Raw genomic sequence first — 14,534 nt, 5'->3', positions numbered from 1 at the left:
TCAAGCTGTTTATGTTTTCCTAATTATAAAAAAGTCGTACATGGTTTACTACCTGTTTATCCCTTTATGGATCTGATTTTTATTCAAATTTCTTATCAAGCTACTTATGTTTTCCTGATTTAAAAAAAATCATACATAGTCTTCTACCTGTTTATCCCCTTATGGATCTGGATGCTACTTCCAAATTCCCCTCTACTCTGCCATTCTCTTGGTCCATAAAACTCGTGCATTTTGTTTTTAGCTCAGAAGAAAAATAACTTTATTTTTAAAAAGAACTCCATCGTGCCCAAAGTCTTATACCTGAAAAGATCCTGAAGCAGCTTGCCCTAATGGAAAAAAAATGTGGTTTAGAAAATCGTGATTAAGTTTAGACTCTATACTTAATGACTTTACTATTAAGCATGCAGTCATAATTTTTGCACATATAAAAAAAAGACTGTTTTACATGACTAAAAAATAAAAATATGTTCAATAAATGTTGATATCATCTTAGAAGTATCTCTGACTTTAGACCTTTGGAAGTCCCTTGTTTTAAACTTAGTGGTCAGTTCATTTTAATTAATTTCTTCCCTTCATGTCACAGAAGTTTCCTGATTTCCTCAAACATAAAATGCAATTTTTGCCTTTGCCCATATTATTCCCAAGAAACTTTGCTAAACCCTGCTGGGCAGCATCTATTACTTCCTTCTTACAAAATTCTACTGTATTATTTTTTATCTTATTTATTATAATTAACTGTTAATCCCAAATAAGAATAACAAAATAGCTACACTCTCATTTAGACGAGTCATGAGAAACAAAGCACAGCCTGAAAAACAGTTCACCATTCTAATAGCTGAGTACTTAGTCATTGAGATTCCCTTAAGTGTAACACTCAAACAAAGTAAAATATGCTTGAAAAAAAAAAGCCAATTCATATTGGCTATCTAGTTTCAGTACTTCTAAGAATTGGAACTGTAGATCTCACAAATGCATGAGTTTGGTCAACTCTAAACTCTAAACTCTTAGTTATACCTAAATTTTGTAAAAACCTTTTAATCTCTGCAAAACAAAAATAAAGTGAATTTCAAGTAATACGGTATAATAAGATGACTTTTTTTGTTATTAAAACAACATCAGTAAGGGTACCTGATCTCAAACAGGGGAAGTGGGGACCAAAGGTAGGCCCAAACTTTACCTGTACGATGACCACTTATCCACCTAATCCTGAATTGTACCCCATATCTTTAAAATAAATAAAAATAACATAAAAAACCAACCTGCAACATGTGACTAAGACAACTAAATATTTGAGGTTTTACATGTCCAGCCTGACCCATGTCATTTTGGTGTCATCAAGCTTAACATTTTTCAGATTTAGTTAGGTCATTATAAGTTTTAAATTACTTAAATATATGTAATGTTTTTTAGAATACTTTCAGGTATGCAGTAGCATCCATAGTTATCATATTTAATAGCATCAAACATTGTACAGGTTTATTGCCTTGTGGTGACACTCTATCCATTTTGTGTAATAAGCTTCTGACAACTATCAAATTTTGATTTGATTTTTGACAATTTCAGAATGACAAAGCAACTCAAAAGTTCAGATTACTACTTAAATTTAAGTAGCAAAGCAATTAGTAGCATAACTTTTGATATCTGGTGGCTTTTGTTCAAATCATGTTCACATCCTTCCCGAAGACGTATTTTGATCTTCTTGGGACTCAGTTTCTTTCTCTATAAACTAAGATTATCCATGATGTTAAAAAAGAATCTGAGCGAAGTGCTCAGTCTGAAACCCATCAAAAGTTACCTGTTAAAATGTCACTGTATGTTGATAGTCAGTTGTCACTGAAATAAATAAGAGTAAACTTGTTCATCTTGGAATATGTTCTCCACATGACCTTTTATATTGTCTGTCAGTGAGTTGATCATTTGAGGGGTAAGTAAATAAATTGTCAAACAAATTTATTGATAAATAAACGTACCATTGTTCATAGCATGTTAAATTCCCCATCAGCAGTTTCTGGAATAATGTATTCTTAATTATTCACTTGGTCTAAATTTAGCTGGAATGTTAATTTTTTTTTCTAGCACAAATAAAATATGCAGATATATCATCTTTCTTTAATTTTGTCAACTATAGATAGAATTGCACTGTGAAAGGGAGAGTCAGATGAACCAATAACTTACTAAGAGCATGTCTAAAGCTTGGAGACCCAATTGTCTCAGTGAGGATGGTTTCTTCTGAGTTTGTAAAGAATGGCTACGCAAAGAGAGAGTAAGGTGAGATAACAGACATACAAATTAAATGACTGATACACTTTAAAACTTAGAACTAGCATTGAGAAATCTGAGGTGATTTGCCAGAATCAGCTCTCCTCATTTCCAATCCCTCCAACTAACATGGTTTCTCACTCTATTTCATCTCATTCATCCTACCCAGCTTGGATATCAAATGATAAGTATATTTCATTGCTGATTCTAGCTCACCTCTCCTTCTACTAATTTCCCATGTCTTCTTCATGTTTTTCATATCCACTAAAACTACCACATAGAATCTTGCCATGGTACTTATTATTTTTTGGTTATGACATAAATACATTTGCACCTTTTCTAACCACCATCCTCAAAATGCTCAAAATGAAAAGATACTTGAAAGTTGAGACTGTTATTGAACAAGCTCCATATACTACATGAAAAGTTAACTTAATTTTTAAAATGTTTTCATGTAAATTATATATCCTAAGGCATAATTCAACGAACTAATAAAATATAGTAAGTATATGTATGTGTATATATGTGTATGAGTTTTTCTAAATCTCTCATAAGCAGATCTATATCTAGACATATAAATATAATATCTTTGTATTTGTGAAGGACTTGTACACCTAGATGTCCTGGTATGATTGTTATGGGGCTTAGTCTCTGAATTTTAGCCAACTGTAGTTAAGTCAATCTTTCTTTTCTTTCCTTTCTTGCCTTTTATTTTATTTTTTATTTTTTGATAAAATGATTTCTCAGTTCCTTAGCTTCTGTAAATGAAGCTAATTGAAACTAAGTGCTATTAACACATTTGCAAGTAGATTTCAAACAAAAACCTTCTTCAGAAAAATCATTATCTTGAGGGTCCTAAATACTAAGTATAGCTCAGGTGTGAAAAAGATAACCGGAGCAAACTCCTCAGAGACAAACACATTCAGCTATTTCTGCATTTTCTAAATTCCACATCCCCTGTTATTGGTTAGTTTTTTCTTGAGTTTCTTTAAGGTGTCCCAAACCAAGTCTTGTCTTTGTTTTCTTTTCATATTCAACAATTTGTACATAATATCTCTATTTGTTCATTTAACATTTTTTGGATTGTTTCTGCATGTCTGTTTCCTGCATATCACCGAATGATCTAAGAATGTTTAATCCTTCAGCAATACTTAGTCTGAGCTATTGGTAAAAACCAGTGGCTATCTACACTTAGAATTATAAAGTAATTAATGAGGGAAAGTTTCTTGCAAAAGAACTAACATCTTTTGTTCTTAATGTGAGCTTTAAAAATGCTTCTTTACGTAGGGTCCAGTTTCTTGTTTTATATAAACAATTTTTCACATTTTACTTGCTATTATTAAGCTGATTGAAAATTACTTTTATGCAGTCTCACCAAGTTGCCCAGGAGGGTCTCGAACCCGTGGGCTCAAGCAATCCACTCACCTCAGCCTCCCAAAGCACGGGATTACAGGCTGAACCACCAAGCCTGGCTCAAATTGTGAATCTTAGTGAATCTTTATTCACCAAAATCTTTCTGTAATACAAATTGCTAATACTCAAAACAAGTACTATGTTTCAATGTAATTGAATAATGAACTATTTTTTAATTTCATTTCTAAACTCAAAAGTCTGCTGTTATGAAAAGTTTCCACCTCACTAGCGATGAGGATACTTAAACCAGCCTCATTTTATTCACTAGAAGTCATTTCAGTGAACTATATAAAAACAGGATCCACCTCCAATGATATAAAACATTTGTGGCAGGAAATCACTGCATCAAAAGGCCAAAGCCAGAAAAGTAAAGAATAACTAGAAATTAAGCTGGGGTTGGGAGTTGAGAGAGGAGGAACCAGCATGATATGTTTGCCAGGCATTAAGCAAAATGGAAGTTTTCTTTCAAACTGGTTCAGCCCTTGGTAATGACATTGCTTTCTAACTCTTTGTTGTGTTCAGTGATGATGATGATGATGATGATGATGATGATGATGATAATTATGAAGATAATGATAATAAAATACTCAGTGATCCTAAATTAATATATCACACAATATCCGTGTGAAAAGACAGTTAAACAGAGGGAGAAAAAGCATGCAGAGCATACCTAAACATGTCAAATAATTTTACATTTTGAGGCTTAGTTTTACAACATATTTTCACTTTCATTCTTAAGTGAGCAAACATGTTTCCAGACTGAGGAAAGATGACTCATACCACATGTTTTCTCAACTGACATTATTTAAGCTTGTTGTTTACTCCAAAGCCATGGAACAAAGACAGGTTTCATGTTGATTCAAAGACTGCTCTGTCTTTTGACAACTTCTCACAGGGATCAATTAGATCCATCTGTGTCAAGAACTTTAGCTGGGCAGGCCGCTACTCATTAGATCTAAGACTAGGGTACTGCTTTAATTCATATAAAGAGTACTTGTCAGATTCTAGCTCCCGTGACATAAAACATAAAAATAAAAAAACATGTTTATAGCAGGATAATTTGTTTCATCCATAACTTTCCATTGTTGCTCACACCAGAGGTCATGACGCTATGAATGTTCTTGGGTTTAAAACTTTGTATCTAAACCTGATAATATTTTCTGCTTATGAGCTTTAGATTTATTTATTTATTGGTTCTTAAGTATTGAAATAAACATTTTTGTTACGATTTTGTCTTCATCATTCCTTTGTCATCCTTCAAAATAGAACATGCAGTAAAGTAAAAAACACAGCATGTTCTCCAGATAGGGAGTATCACTATGTACTTAAATTCTCATCCATTAAACTGTTGAAAGTTTCAAATAATATTTATCTACCTTTTTATTATTTTGCAACAACCTTCAGCATTTCCTTAACAATTGTTCACATTTCCGACCAAAAAAAAATAATACTAAAAATCTATTTACCAGGCATTTTCCTCTTTCACAATTAGCAACAGACTATGCAGATGTTTCAGAAACAAGACTGAGAAATTATGGCAGGTTAGTATATAGCATTTACCAATGTAGCGGATTCTGCAAACATGGGAGATATATAGAGAGAATAATAAATAGATATAGATACGTATATGCCTATATTGTATCATTTTCTAGAGTTTAACATGCTGTAACATGGACATGTAGAATAACATCTTGAATCCAATGAGTAAATCCACCAGCATTTGGCCTAAAATGTATTAAGTGGTCAGTCATTGTTATTTTCATTTCTATTATAAGATAGATGTGTTTTATTAGAGTTCTCTCCTGATCACAGACACACTTCAAGAAGAAAAGTGTTTATAATGGACTAAATGTTTATGTTTCCCCCAAATTCATATATGCTGAAATCCTAGCCCTCAATGTGACAGGATGAGAATATTAAGTTATGAGGGCAAAATTCTCCTGAGTGGCAGCAGTGCTTTAAAAAAGAAAGAAAGAAAGAAAAAGAAAGAGAGAGAGAGAGAAGGAAAGAAAGAACGAAAGAACGAAAGAACGAGAGAACGAAAGAAAGAAAGAAAGAAAGAAAGAAAGAAAGAAAGAAAGAAAGAAAGAAAGAAAGAAAGAAAGAAAGAAAGAATTAGAAACCTAGGCAACTGTCAACTGTCTTTCTCTTTCTGCCATGTGTACATACAAGGAGATGTCTTTCTGCTAAACAGGAAGCAGGCCCTCACCACACACCGGATCGCCTGTCACTTTGATCATGAAGTTCCTAGCCTTCAGAACTGATAGACATAAGTGTTTGTTACTGAAGCTTCCCAGTCAATGGGACATTATTGTAGCACTATGGATTAAGACAAAAGTTGGTACCAAGTAGTTGGGGTGCAGGTGTAACAAATACCTACAAATATAAAACCAGGTTTAGAACTGGGTGATTGTAGAGGTTGGAAGAGTTTTAAAGTGCTAAGAATTTGAGTGTTCAAGGCAATTCTGGTAGGGGTTCAGAAAGAAAAGAGGAGAGCTGAAAAGAAAGGTTTTGACTTCTTTATTTTTATTTTTTTTGAGTCAGAGTCTCACTCTGTCACCCAGGTTGGAGTGCAGTGACATACTCAAGGTCAACACAGTCTCGACCTGCTGCATTCAGGCAAGCCTTCCCCTCAGTCTTCCAAGTAGCTGGAGCCACAGGTGCACTACCACGCCTGGCTAATTTTTTTATTATTATTATTATTTTTTTTTAGAAACGAGTTCTCGCCAAGTTGCCCAGGCTGGTCTCCAACCCCTGATTTCAAGCAATCCTCTTGCCTCAGCCTCCCAAAGTGCTGGGATTACAGGCTTGACCAACTGCGCCCAACTGGTTCTACTCTTTTGGAGGGTATCTAGATAATCATAATCAGAGACAGAATATTGGCAGAATTGTGAATGATAAAGCCATTCTAAAGAGGTCCTGAGAGAACAGAGGACATGTTACTGGAAACTGGAGAAAACACAATCTTTACTATAAAGTAGCAGAGAATTTAGGTGCATAGTGTTCATGTTCTAGCATTTTGTGAAAGACAGAACGTTCCAGGGATGAAATTGGATATTTAACTGAGTAGATTTTTTTAAACAAAGTATTAAGGGAGTAGCTTTGTTCCTTCTGATTGCTTACAATAAAATGTGAAATCACAGAAATTAACTCAAGATGGAATTTTTAAGCAAAAAGGAACCAGAACTTAAAGACTTGGAAATATCTCAGTCTGTTCATATAAGAAAAATGAGAAAGTGTGTTTAGAGGAGAACACTAAGGGTGTTCAATAGGTGAACTAAGGGTGAACACTGATTATTGATAAAGACATTTCTATAGGTGTGAATCATGAACTTTATCTACTATGTCAACAAAAGCCAGGAATAAAGATAAGGTTATAAACCGGGCTCGGTGGCTCAGCCTGTAATCCTGCGCCTTGGGAGGCTGGGGTGAGTGGATTGCCTGGGTCCGCGGGTTCGAGACCCGCCTGGGCAACTTGGTGAGACCTCATCTCTACAATAAATAAATTTAAAAAAAAAGAAATTAGCCGGGCGTGGTAGCGCATGCCTGTGGTTCCAGCTACTTGGAGGACTGAGGTGGAAGGATCGCTGGAGCCCAGCAGGTCGAGGCTGTGGTGGCCGGGAGCAACCACTGCACTCCAGTCTGGGTGACGGAGTGAGACTCCAACTCAAAAAAACAAAAAAAAGAGATAAGGTTATAACAGCAGAAACACTGCCAACTGGTACTCAAACAAAGAGACACTGGGAAAACGAAGAAAGACTATCATACTTCTTAAACCCTATTGGATCAGATCCTAAAGATCTTCAGCCAGCCGGGCTCAGTGGCTCAGCCTGTAATCCCGCACCTTGGGAGGTTGAGGTGAGTGAATTGCCCGAGTCCACGGGTTCAAGACCAACCTGGGGAACTTGGCGAGACCTCATCTCTACAATAAATCAAAAATTCAGCCGGGCATGGTAGTGCATGCCTGTAATTCCGGCTACTTGGAAGGCTGAGGCGGAAGGATCGCTGGAGCCCAGCAGGTCGAGGCTGCGGTGGCCGGGAGCGGCCACTGCACTCCAGTCTGGGCGACAGAGTGAGATTCCAACTCAAAAAAAAAAAAAAAAAAAAAATCTTCAGCCATGAATATGCATTATTCTTCAAGTCTTGAGAATAACAACCCTAAAGTGGTTTAACATCTTCAGGCCTGAGGAATGGCTGCATCCACAATGATTTCAAAATACAGGATCAATGCCTAGGAAAGCCATGGGGTGGGACTGCTCAATGGAACCCAAATGTGAACTCTGCACATAAGTGAAGCCACCACGGATAGCCACCCAATGAACAGTGGCCCCTCTGAGTGGTAGTGGCAATATTGTCACTCCACTGTGTCTAGAAGACAGAATCTCTGCTCTAATGGGCCTGGAAGATAGAGAATCAAGCTAGTTCCTAAGGTTTAAGGTTTCGTGGAATTTGGCTTATTGGATTTTGGATTTACGTGAGACCTGTCACCCCTTTCTTCCTTCTTTCTCCCTTTGGGAGTGAGAATGTCTCGCCATGTATTTTGGAAGCACAAAACTTTATTGGTTCACAGCTGAGAAGAATTTTGCCTCAGGATGAATTGTATCTAGAGTCTCAACCTTGTTGGGTTTGGATGATATTGGTAAGTCTGGACTTTGGACTTAAAAATTCATGTGGAATAACTTAAGGTTTGGGGGGCTTTTAGAATGTACTTTGCATGTCAAAAGGGTAAATATGGTGGAACCAGAATTGGAATGCTGTGGACTGAATATCCATGTCTCCCAAAAATCCTAACTCCCAAAATGATGCTATTAAGAGGTTGGGCTGCCGGGCTCGGTGGCTCAGCCTGTAATCCCGCGCCTTTGGGAGGCTGAGGTGAGTGGATTGCCTGAGCCCGCGGGTTTGAGACCCGACTGGGCAGTGAGACCTCATCTCTACAATAAATCAAAAAATCAGCCGGGCGTGGTAGCGCATGCCTGTAATTCCGGCTACTCAGAAGGCTGAGGCGGAAGGATTGCCAGAGCCCAGCAGGCAAGGCTGCGGTGGCCGGGAGTGGCCATGGCACTCCAGTCTGGGCGACAGAGTGAGACTCCCACTCCAAAAAAAAAAAAAAAAAAGGAGATTGGGCCTTTGGGAGGTAAGCAGACCATTAGGATGGAGTCCTCATAATGTAATAGATGCCCTTATGAAAGGGACCCTAAAGAGTTGTCTTTCTCTCTCTCTTGAATATGCGGATACATGAAGATGATCAACTGCTACATAGAAAGCAGGTCATTACCCAACACTGTATCTGTTGGCACCTTGATCTAGGACTTTCTAGCCTCCAGAACTGTGGTTTGATGTTTAAGTCATCCAGTCTATGGTACTCTGTTAATAGCAGCCAGAACTGACTGAGACAGTATTCATGTAACTTTGGGAGATGGATTCAGGAAAAACAAACAGCAAGTTATGCATGTTCTTGAGACTTTTCCTGATATATACACTTTCTGTTTTAGGGGTACCACTGAATATTTAATTTATTTCTTTTGCTATTTCTTAGCATGTGGCATAAAATTTTGCAGATATTTGTCTATTTCTCACTATGTTTTAGTTGAGAGTTTTTTGCTGTAAAAAATATACTTAATGTTTTCTTAATTTGCTTCTTGCTTACTAAGATTCAATTCTTTAGTGATGGGAGATTCAGAACAAATCTCATGTTTCTCCCCTTTTTAGTTTCCTAACAGCTGTAAGCAAGTGGCAACAAATGTAAGCACATAACAGAATAAATGGGAGCACATCTTAAAACATATTGCAGGATCAATGAATACATGGAAAAAAGGGAAACGTTACCATGCGTCAGTGGTGCTAGTGGAATTTATGGGTTGAAAGAGAGACAGAGGTGTGAACAAAGAGCAATTCTTTTCAATATCTGACTTTGAGCAATTCCATAAATCTTTTTCCCCTAGGAAAACCGTCTGTGCTTCCACTCACTCCACCTCAATCCCAGAAGACACAACTGTCACACTGAAAAAACGACCCCAAATCACAAAAGATGAAACCAACTTTTTTTCAAACACTCATGCTGGGTAATGGGATAGAAAATCTGGACTAGTTGTAAAATGTTTTTGTGCCTATTATGTTCTAGGCATTGTGAAAATATCTTGATGTCAACAATCATGAGAATCATCCTTTCAGGTTTATGTCATTAAATGCCTTTCAATGATGAAAAATTGAGATTTGTTAGCTTGAGTGACATATAGAATTTCACACTATTAGCAAACACTGTTGCAAGAATTGATAGTGAAAACTGTTCAGATCCTATAGCATTCCTTCTATTCTTACATAAATTCATTACATTTTCAAGCATCATATTCTATGATTAAATGAACATGCAGGCTTGATCAGAGAGTATGTTTTTTAGTTCATATTTTGAAAGGGGGTTGCTTTTATTCTGATTTGTCTTTCTGACACACAGAAAACATTTCTTTTTCTCACCTAACGGCACTGCTGCCCACATCAAGGTCTTGTGCAGTGACAGCACCAATGATCGTCCCAACTGGAGTGTCCTCATAAACTTCCATGGTGTAGAGTGGCTTGCTGAACACCGGCGGCTCATCCACGTCCAGTACGCTGATCTTCACTGTCGCTGTGTCTTTAAAAGGGCCCGCCGAGTGAAACCTGTGGTCAAGGTGAAGGTTGGAGGCCTCCACTTTGAAAGTATATGCCTTCTTTGTTTCAAAATCTAATGGCTGAAGTGAGAACAAATTTTTTAAAAATGAGAAGGCACATTTATACAAGATGTGTCAGAAGTGGTGAACATCACTCCAGAGCAATTTGTAAATTAGTACCAATTGTACTGTTGTCAGATTTATATTTTCCGTTAGGATTAGCAGATAAGGGAAGTCATTACAGGCAAACATTTTAAGAATAGAATCACCCATGAGCAGAACTTTCTGGAAATCTTGTAAAGATAATTATTTGCATGCTTAAAATCACATAAATTACATGCAGACACACATGCCAGGTAGGGTTTATTCACTTCATGTGAGCAAAGTTAAAACAGCAGAGCACTGAGAAGCATTTCTCTGTTCCTATCCAATACTGACATCTAGTGGAATAAAGCAATAATTGAGCAAAAAACAACAAAAATGAAATAGGGCAATATGCTTCTACAATTTAGACTCCAGCTGCAGAGTTAGTATGGCAGACTATGGGAGGTTTGTGGGACAACTTTTCTTATCTTGACAAAATTTCATTTCCTGTTAAATATTTTTGAACTCTTAGGTCTTTTCACCAAAGGTCTGTATCAGGATTTAAAAGCATACACAGTTATAATTACAAAAAAGGTTTTTTGTTTCTGTGTGTGTGTTCCCAGAACTATATATATAAAATTAGTGTGCTCCGTAAGTACAAATTGCCAAGAATTATGGTCTCAAACACATAGGATAAAATTCAAGAAGGCTATGGAACGTAATATAGAAAGTCATTTACAATGTAGTAACTGATGTTCAATTTTAGCAAATCACTGCTAGTTTTATGTTCCCAGCAACTGAAAATATTATATTCCCAAAATATGGCACTGCTGTGGTGCTTTGTTTAAGTGTTAAGTTTAAGGGCAATGGTGTTGACTTGTAATCACCTAAAAAATCCTAAGAAAACGTGAATCTAACATTAGCATAATGATTTTCTGAGACCTTTAAAAATTTATGTTTGCTAAAGTAATTCCCTCCAGTGTGGAGCCAATGACTTGCTAATTGCTGTGTCAACACCTGTTCCTTTACTTAGTATATCTGGAAAAAATAAAGACAATATACTTTTCTACTTTAAAGACTTTAAAGATTGCTGTTTTATGCATTTCCTCTGAGGGATAAATAAGAAAAGGAAAAAAAATTACTGGAAAATGCTCAAAAACTCTCACAATTTCATTTATTATAACAAAATGGTAATACAAAGTGGTTTGGTGAGTCATCAAGTCTCTTTTACATTATTTTTCATTCGGGAATATTTTTATTTTTCTGGTAATTATTTTACTTAGTTTATCATATGTTATGCGTGTTTTGTCTGCTTCGTAATCAATGCTGTCTCTGATATTTTATATTTTTATTCATTCACCGCATACCTGTTTACATATAATGTTGATTTCCTTCAATTTCCATCCCTTTCCTGTGAGAGATTTTTATTTCTCTTAAAACAAGTATAAGTACAAAATGGAATGCATAATATGCAGTAGTCGATTATATGTCCATTGGTGACATGAATTGAAATGTAATATCTGGAAAAAGTGAGGGGATCATTCAATGATGCTTCTTTGATCAGCCTGAACTTGACTACTGTGTTTTGTTAAGGAAATCAGACTCAAGAAAAGAAAACCAATTGCCAGAATAGAATGGCAAAACATTACTGAAGTCAAAAATAAGAAACCACTACAGTTACTGGGAATATTTAGCTTGGAATGAAGACCAAGACAGGACACACACTCTCAAATATTTGAAGGGCTATCATGTCAATGTTTCTGAGTGGTGTATTTACAGTCATTTAAATTATTTTTAAAAAGGAGTGTCCTTAGGTTAGAAAAAGGAAGAAATCTCTAACAAACGAAACCATATATCACTGAATTAATTAACTATATGTCGATATGGATGTAGATATGCGTGACTTTAGTGGTTTCAAGGCTTGGGATACATTCTAGAAGGACTGGAAGACGCAAAGACAAACAAGGCTTTGTTTTCTCAATACATTCAACAAATTAAAGAATAATGACATATCGTTTATTGAATAAGTTTGAAGAAGTAGCAAGTTTTCCAGAACTAGATGTGCTTAGTAGAAATTGAGTATATTAGGAGATGTGTGAGAGAGAATGATGTATGAGAGTAGTGCACTAGCTAATTCAAATTAAAGGACATATAAAAGTAAACTGCTGTTTTTGTAAACTCTAAATGCTCTATAAATGTTAGACAATATATATATTTTATAATAATGATCCCTAAATTCTTGTACAAGACATCTGATTTTATCACTTCATGGATCCTTTTGTCGAGAAAACAAATTTAGCAGACCTGGCTCCTACCCACATCCTTTTTAGCCCAGAATTAACTTCTATCTTAGAATATAGGAGTGAGTACTAATTATTCCTCATTTCCTTCTCTTTCTCCTTGATGTTGAAATACCTCTGATTATCTACATGATTAGTAATTCTTTCTAGATAAGATCTTAATTTTACTTCCCTACTCAATTACACACTATAGCTCTCTGGATAAAATTGACTTCCTACTGGTAAGTCCATTTCAGGACAGAAATGAAAGAATTCTGAAACCTTTTACTTTTTTTTATCTTTAAGGAGATCAGGTATAATTTTTACCTTTTAAGAAATCCTGATCTATCACAGCAGGCAAATATTTGGTGGTCAGGGAGATAGATAACTAAATAAAAGAAACTTTCTGTAATACAGATTTTTTCACAACTGAAAACTTATATCATGTAGTGATCAAAGAACCGGAGAAAATTGTTAGACAAATGCCACAATAATAAAGTAGGTGGAGTTACTCCTTTATGGCTCTTACTGTTTGGCAATTCCACTGTACAAAATGTTACAAACTTCAGAAAGGGTAGAGAATCAATAGTGATCTCTCTCTAGATGACTTTACCTATACATCTAACTTATTACTCTCTATTTTTTGGGAGGGAATAAGCTTTAGCTTTGCAATCAATAAAAAGACTAACATTTGAAATAAGTATAAAGCAAATGGAATTTTTTAATTGCTAGAAAATGACTCATTTTCTATTATGGAAATTCATTACTATGAAATTGAACTAATTTAGCTCTTATACAATAAATAGAAAAACTTGTGACATTGCTTGGGGCCCATCTAATTTAATAAACCCTTCTAGAAGGTAAGAAATGATTCACTAAAGAGAATTTTTTGGTTGAGCAGCTCCTTGCTTTCTAGAAAAAATTAGTGAAACCAAAGTTTTCAAGAAATAACTCACATTGTAAAGATCTGTGCAGTAAGAAACAAACCACAGTTATGGAGAAATGGAATGAGATAATAGATGATAGATAAAAGATAGATGGAGATAGATAGATAGATAGATAGATAGATAGATAGATAGATAGATAGATAGATAGACAGACAGATCGATCTCCAGAGTATAATAAAAGATATTGGACAAGATACCGCCTTTTCCTTCTTTGTTTTCTGTCATTTTCTCTTTGCTTACTTTGCTGAAGTCCAGGTCCCAAAAAACTGCATAAAATATTAAATGCCTGAACATTTCAAATAGGGATATGCAATTTTTAGCATGAAATATAAGAGAATAACTCTCGGGGCTCTTCTAGGCCTCACCATACTTCCAGATAATGCTAATTGAAAATAGATATAGTCATAGATATATTGAGGAATTAAAAAAAAACACTAACTGTGGCAGACAGAATTCCAAAATGTTCCCCAAGATCCCTGTCTTCAGTGCCCCTCAGCCTTGTATGCAATGACTCTGTTCTTGAATGTGTGAGTGGCCGGCCTGAGGATGAATAGCATACTACTCCCATAAACTTAACTTCTATGAAAAAATAAGTTACACAACTATAATTAGGGTCTTTAATAACTTATTGTTGAGTTAATTAAGAGAGATTTATTTAAGGGGTCTGACCTAATCAGGTGAGCCTTTAAAAGAAAGAGGTGATACAAATGATTTCTGAATGACCTTTAAGAAATAAACTTCTGAGCATGGAAGCCTGCATAGGCTGCAAATGGCCTTGCAGAATGGTGACTTGGTCTTGGCCAAAATCCAGCAAAAAAATACTAAAACAAAAGCTACAGGAAACAGTAATGGCCTCAAGAAACCAGTCAGAAGGACAAATAACCAGTAAGGTTGGAAGAGAACTCTAA

At 35.8% G+C, this 14,534-nt stretch overlaps 1 protein-coding gene across 1 annotated transcript in view; it reads right to left on the bottom strand.

The window, feature by feature from the left end:
• CDH12 (cadherin 12) overlaps window positions 1-14,534 on the bottom strand; it is a 149,850-nt gene that overhangs the window by 49,764 nt on the left and 85,552 nt on the right. Inside the window, exon 5 of the mRNA XM_008058681.1 lies at window positions 10,144-10,397. Within this exon, the coding sequence (XP_008056872.1) occupies window positions 10,144-10,397 (254 nt within the window). The remainder of the gene's footprint in view (window positions 1-10,143; window positions 10,398-14,534) is intronic.

This window comes from Carlito syrichta, unplaced genomic scaffold (assembly GCF_000164805.1).
Source record: "Carlito syrichta isolate Samal-C Ts95f unplaced genomic scaffold, Tarsius_syrichta-2.0.1 Scaffold303579, whole genome shotgun sequence".
Lineage (NCBI taxonomy): Eukaryota > Metazoa > Chordata > Mammalia > Primates > Tarsiidae > Carlito > Carlito syrichta.
The sequence above is the reverse complement of the archived record's forward strand: the minus strand, read 5'-3'. Positions and strand labels throughout refer to the sequence as shown.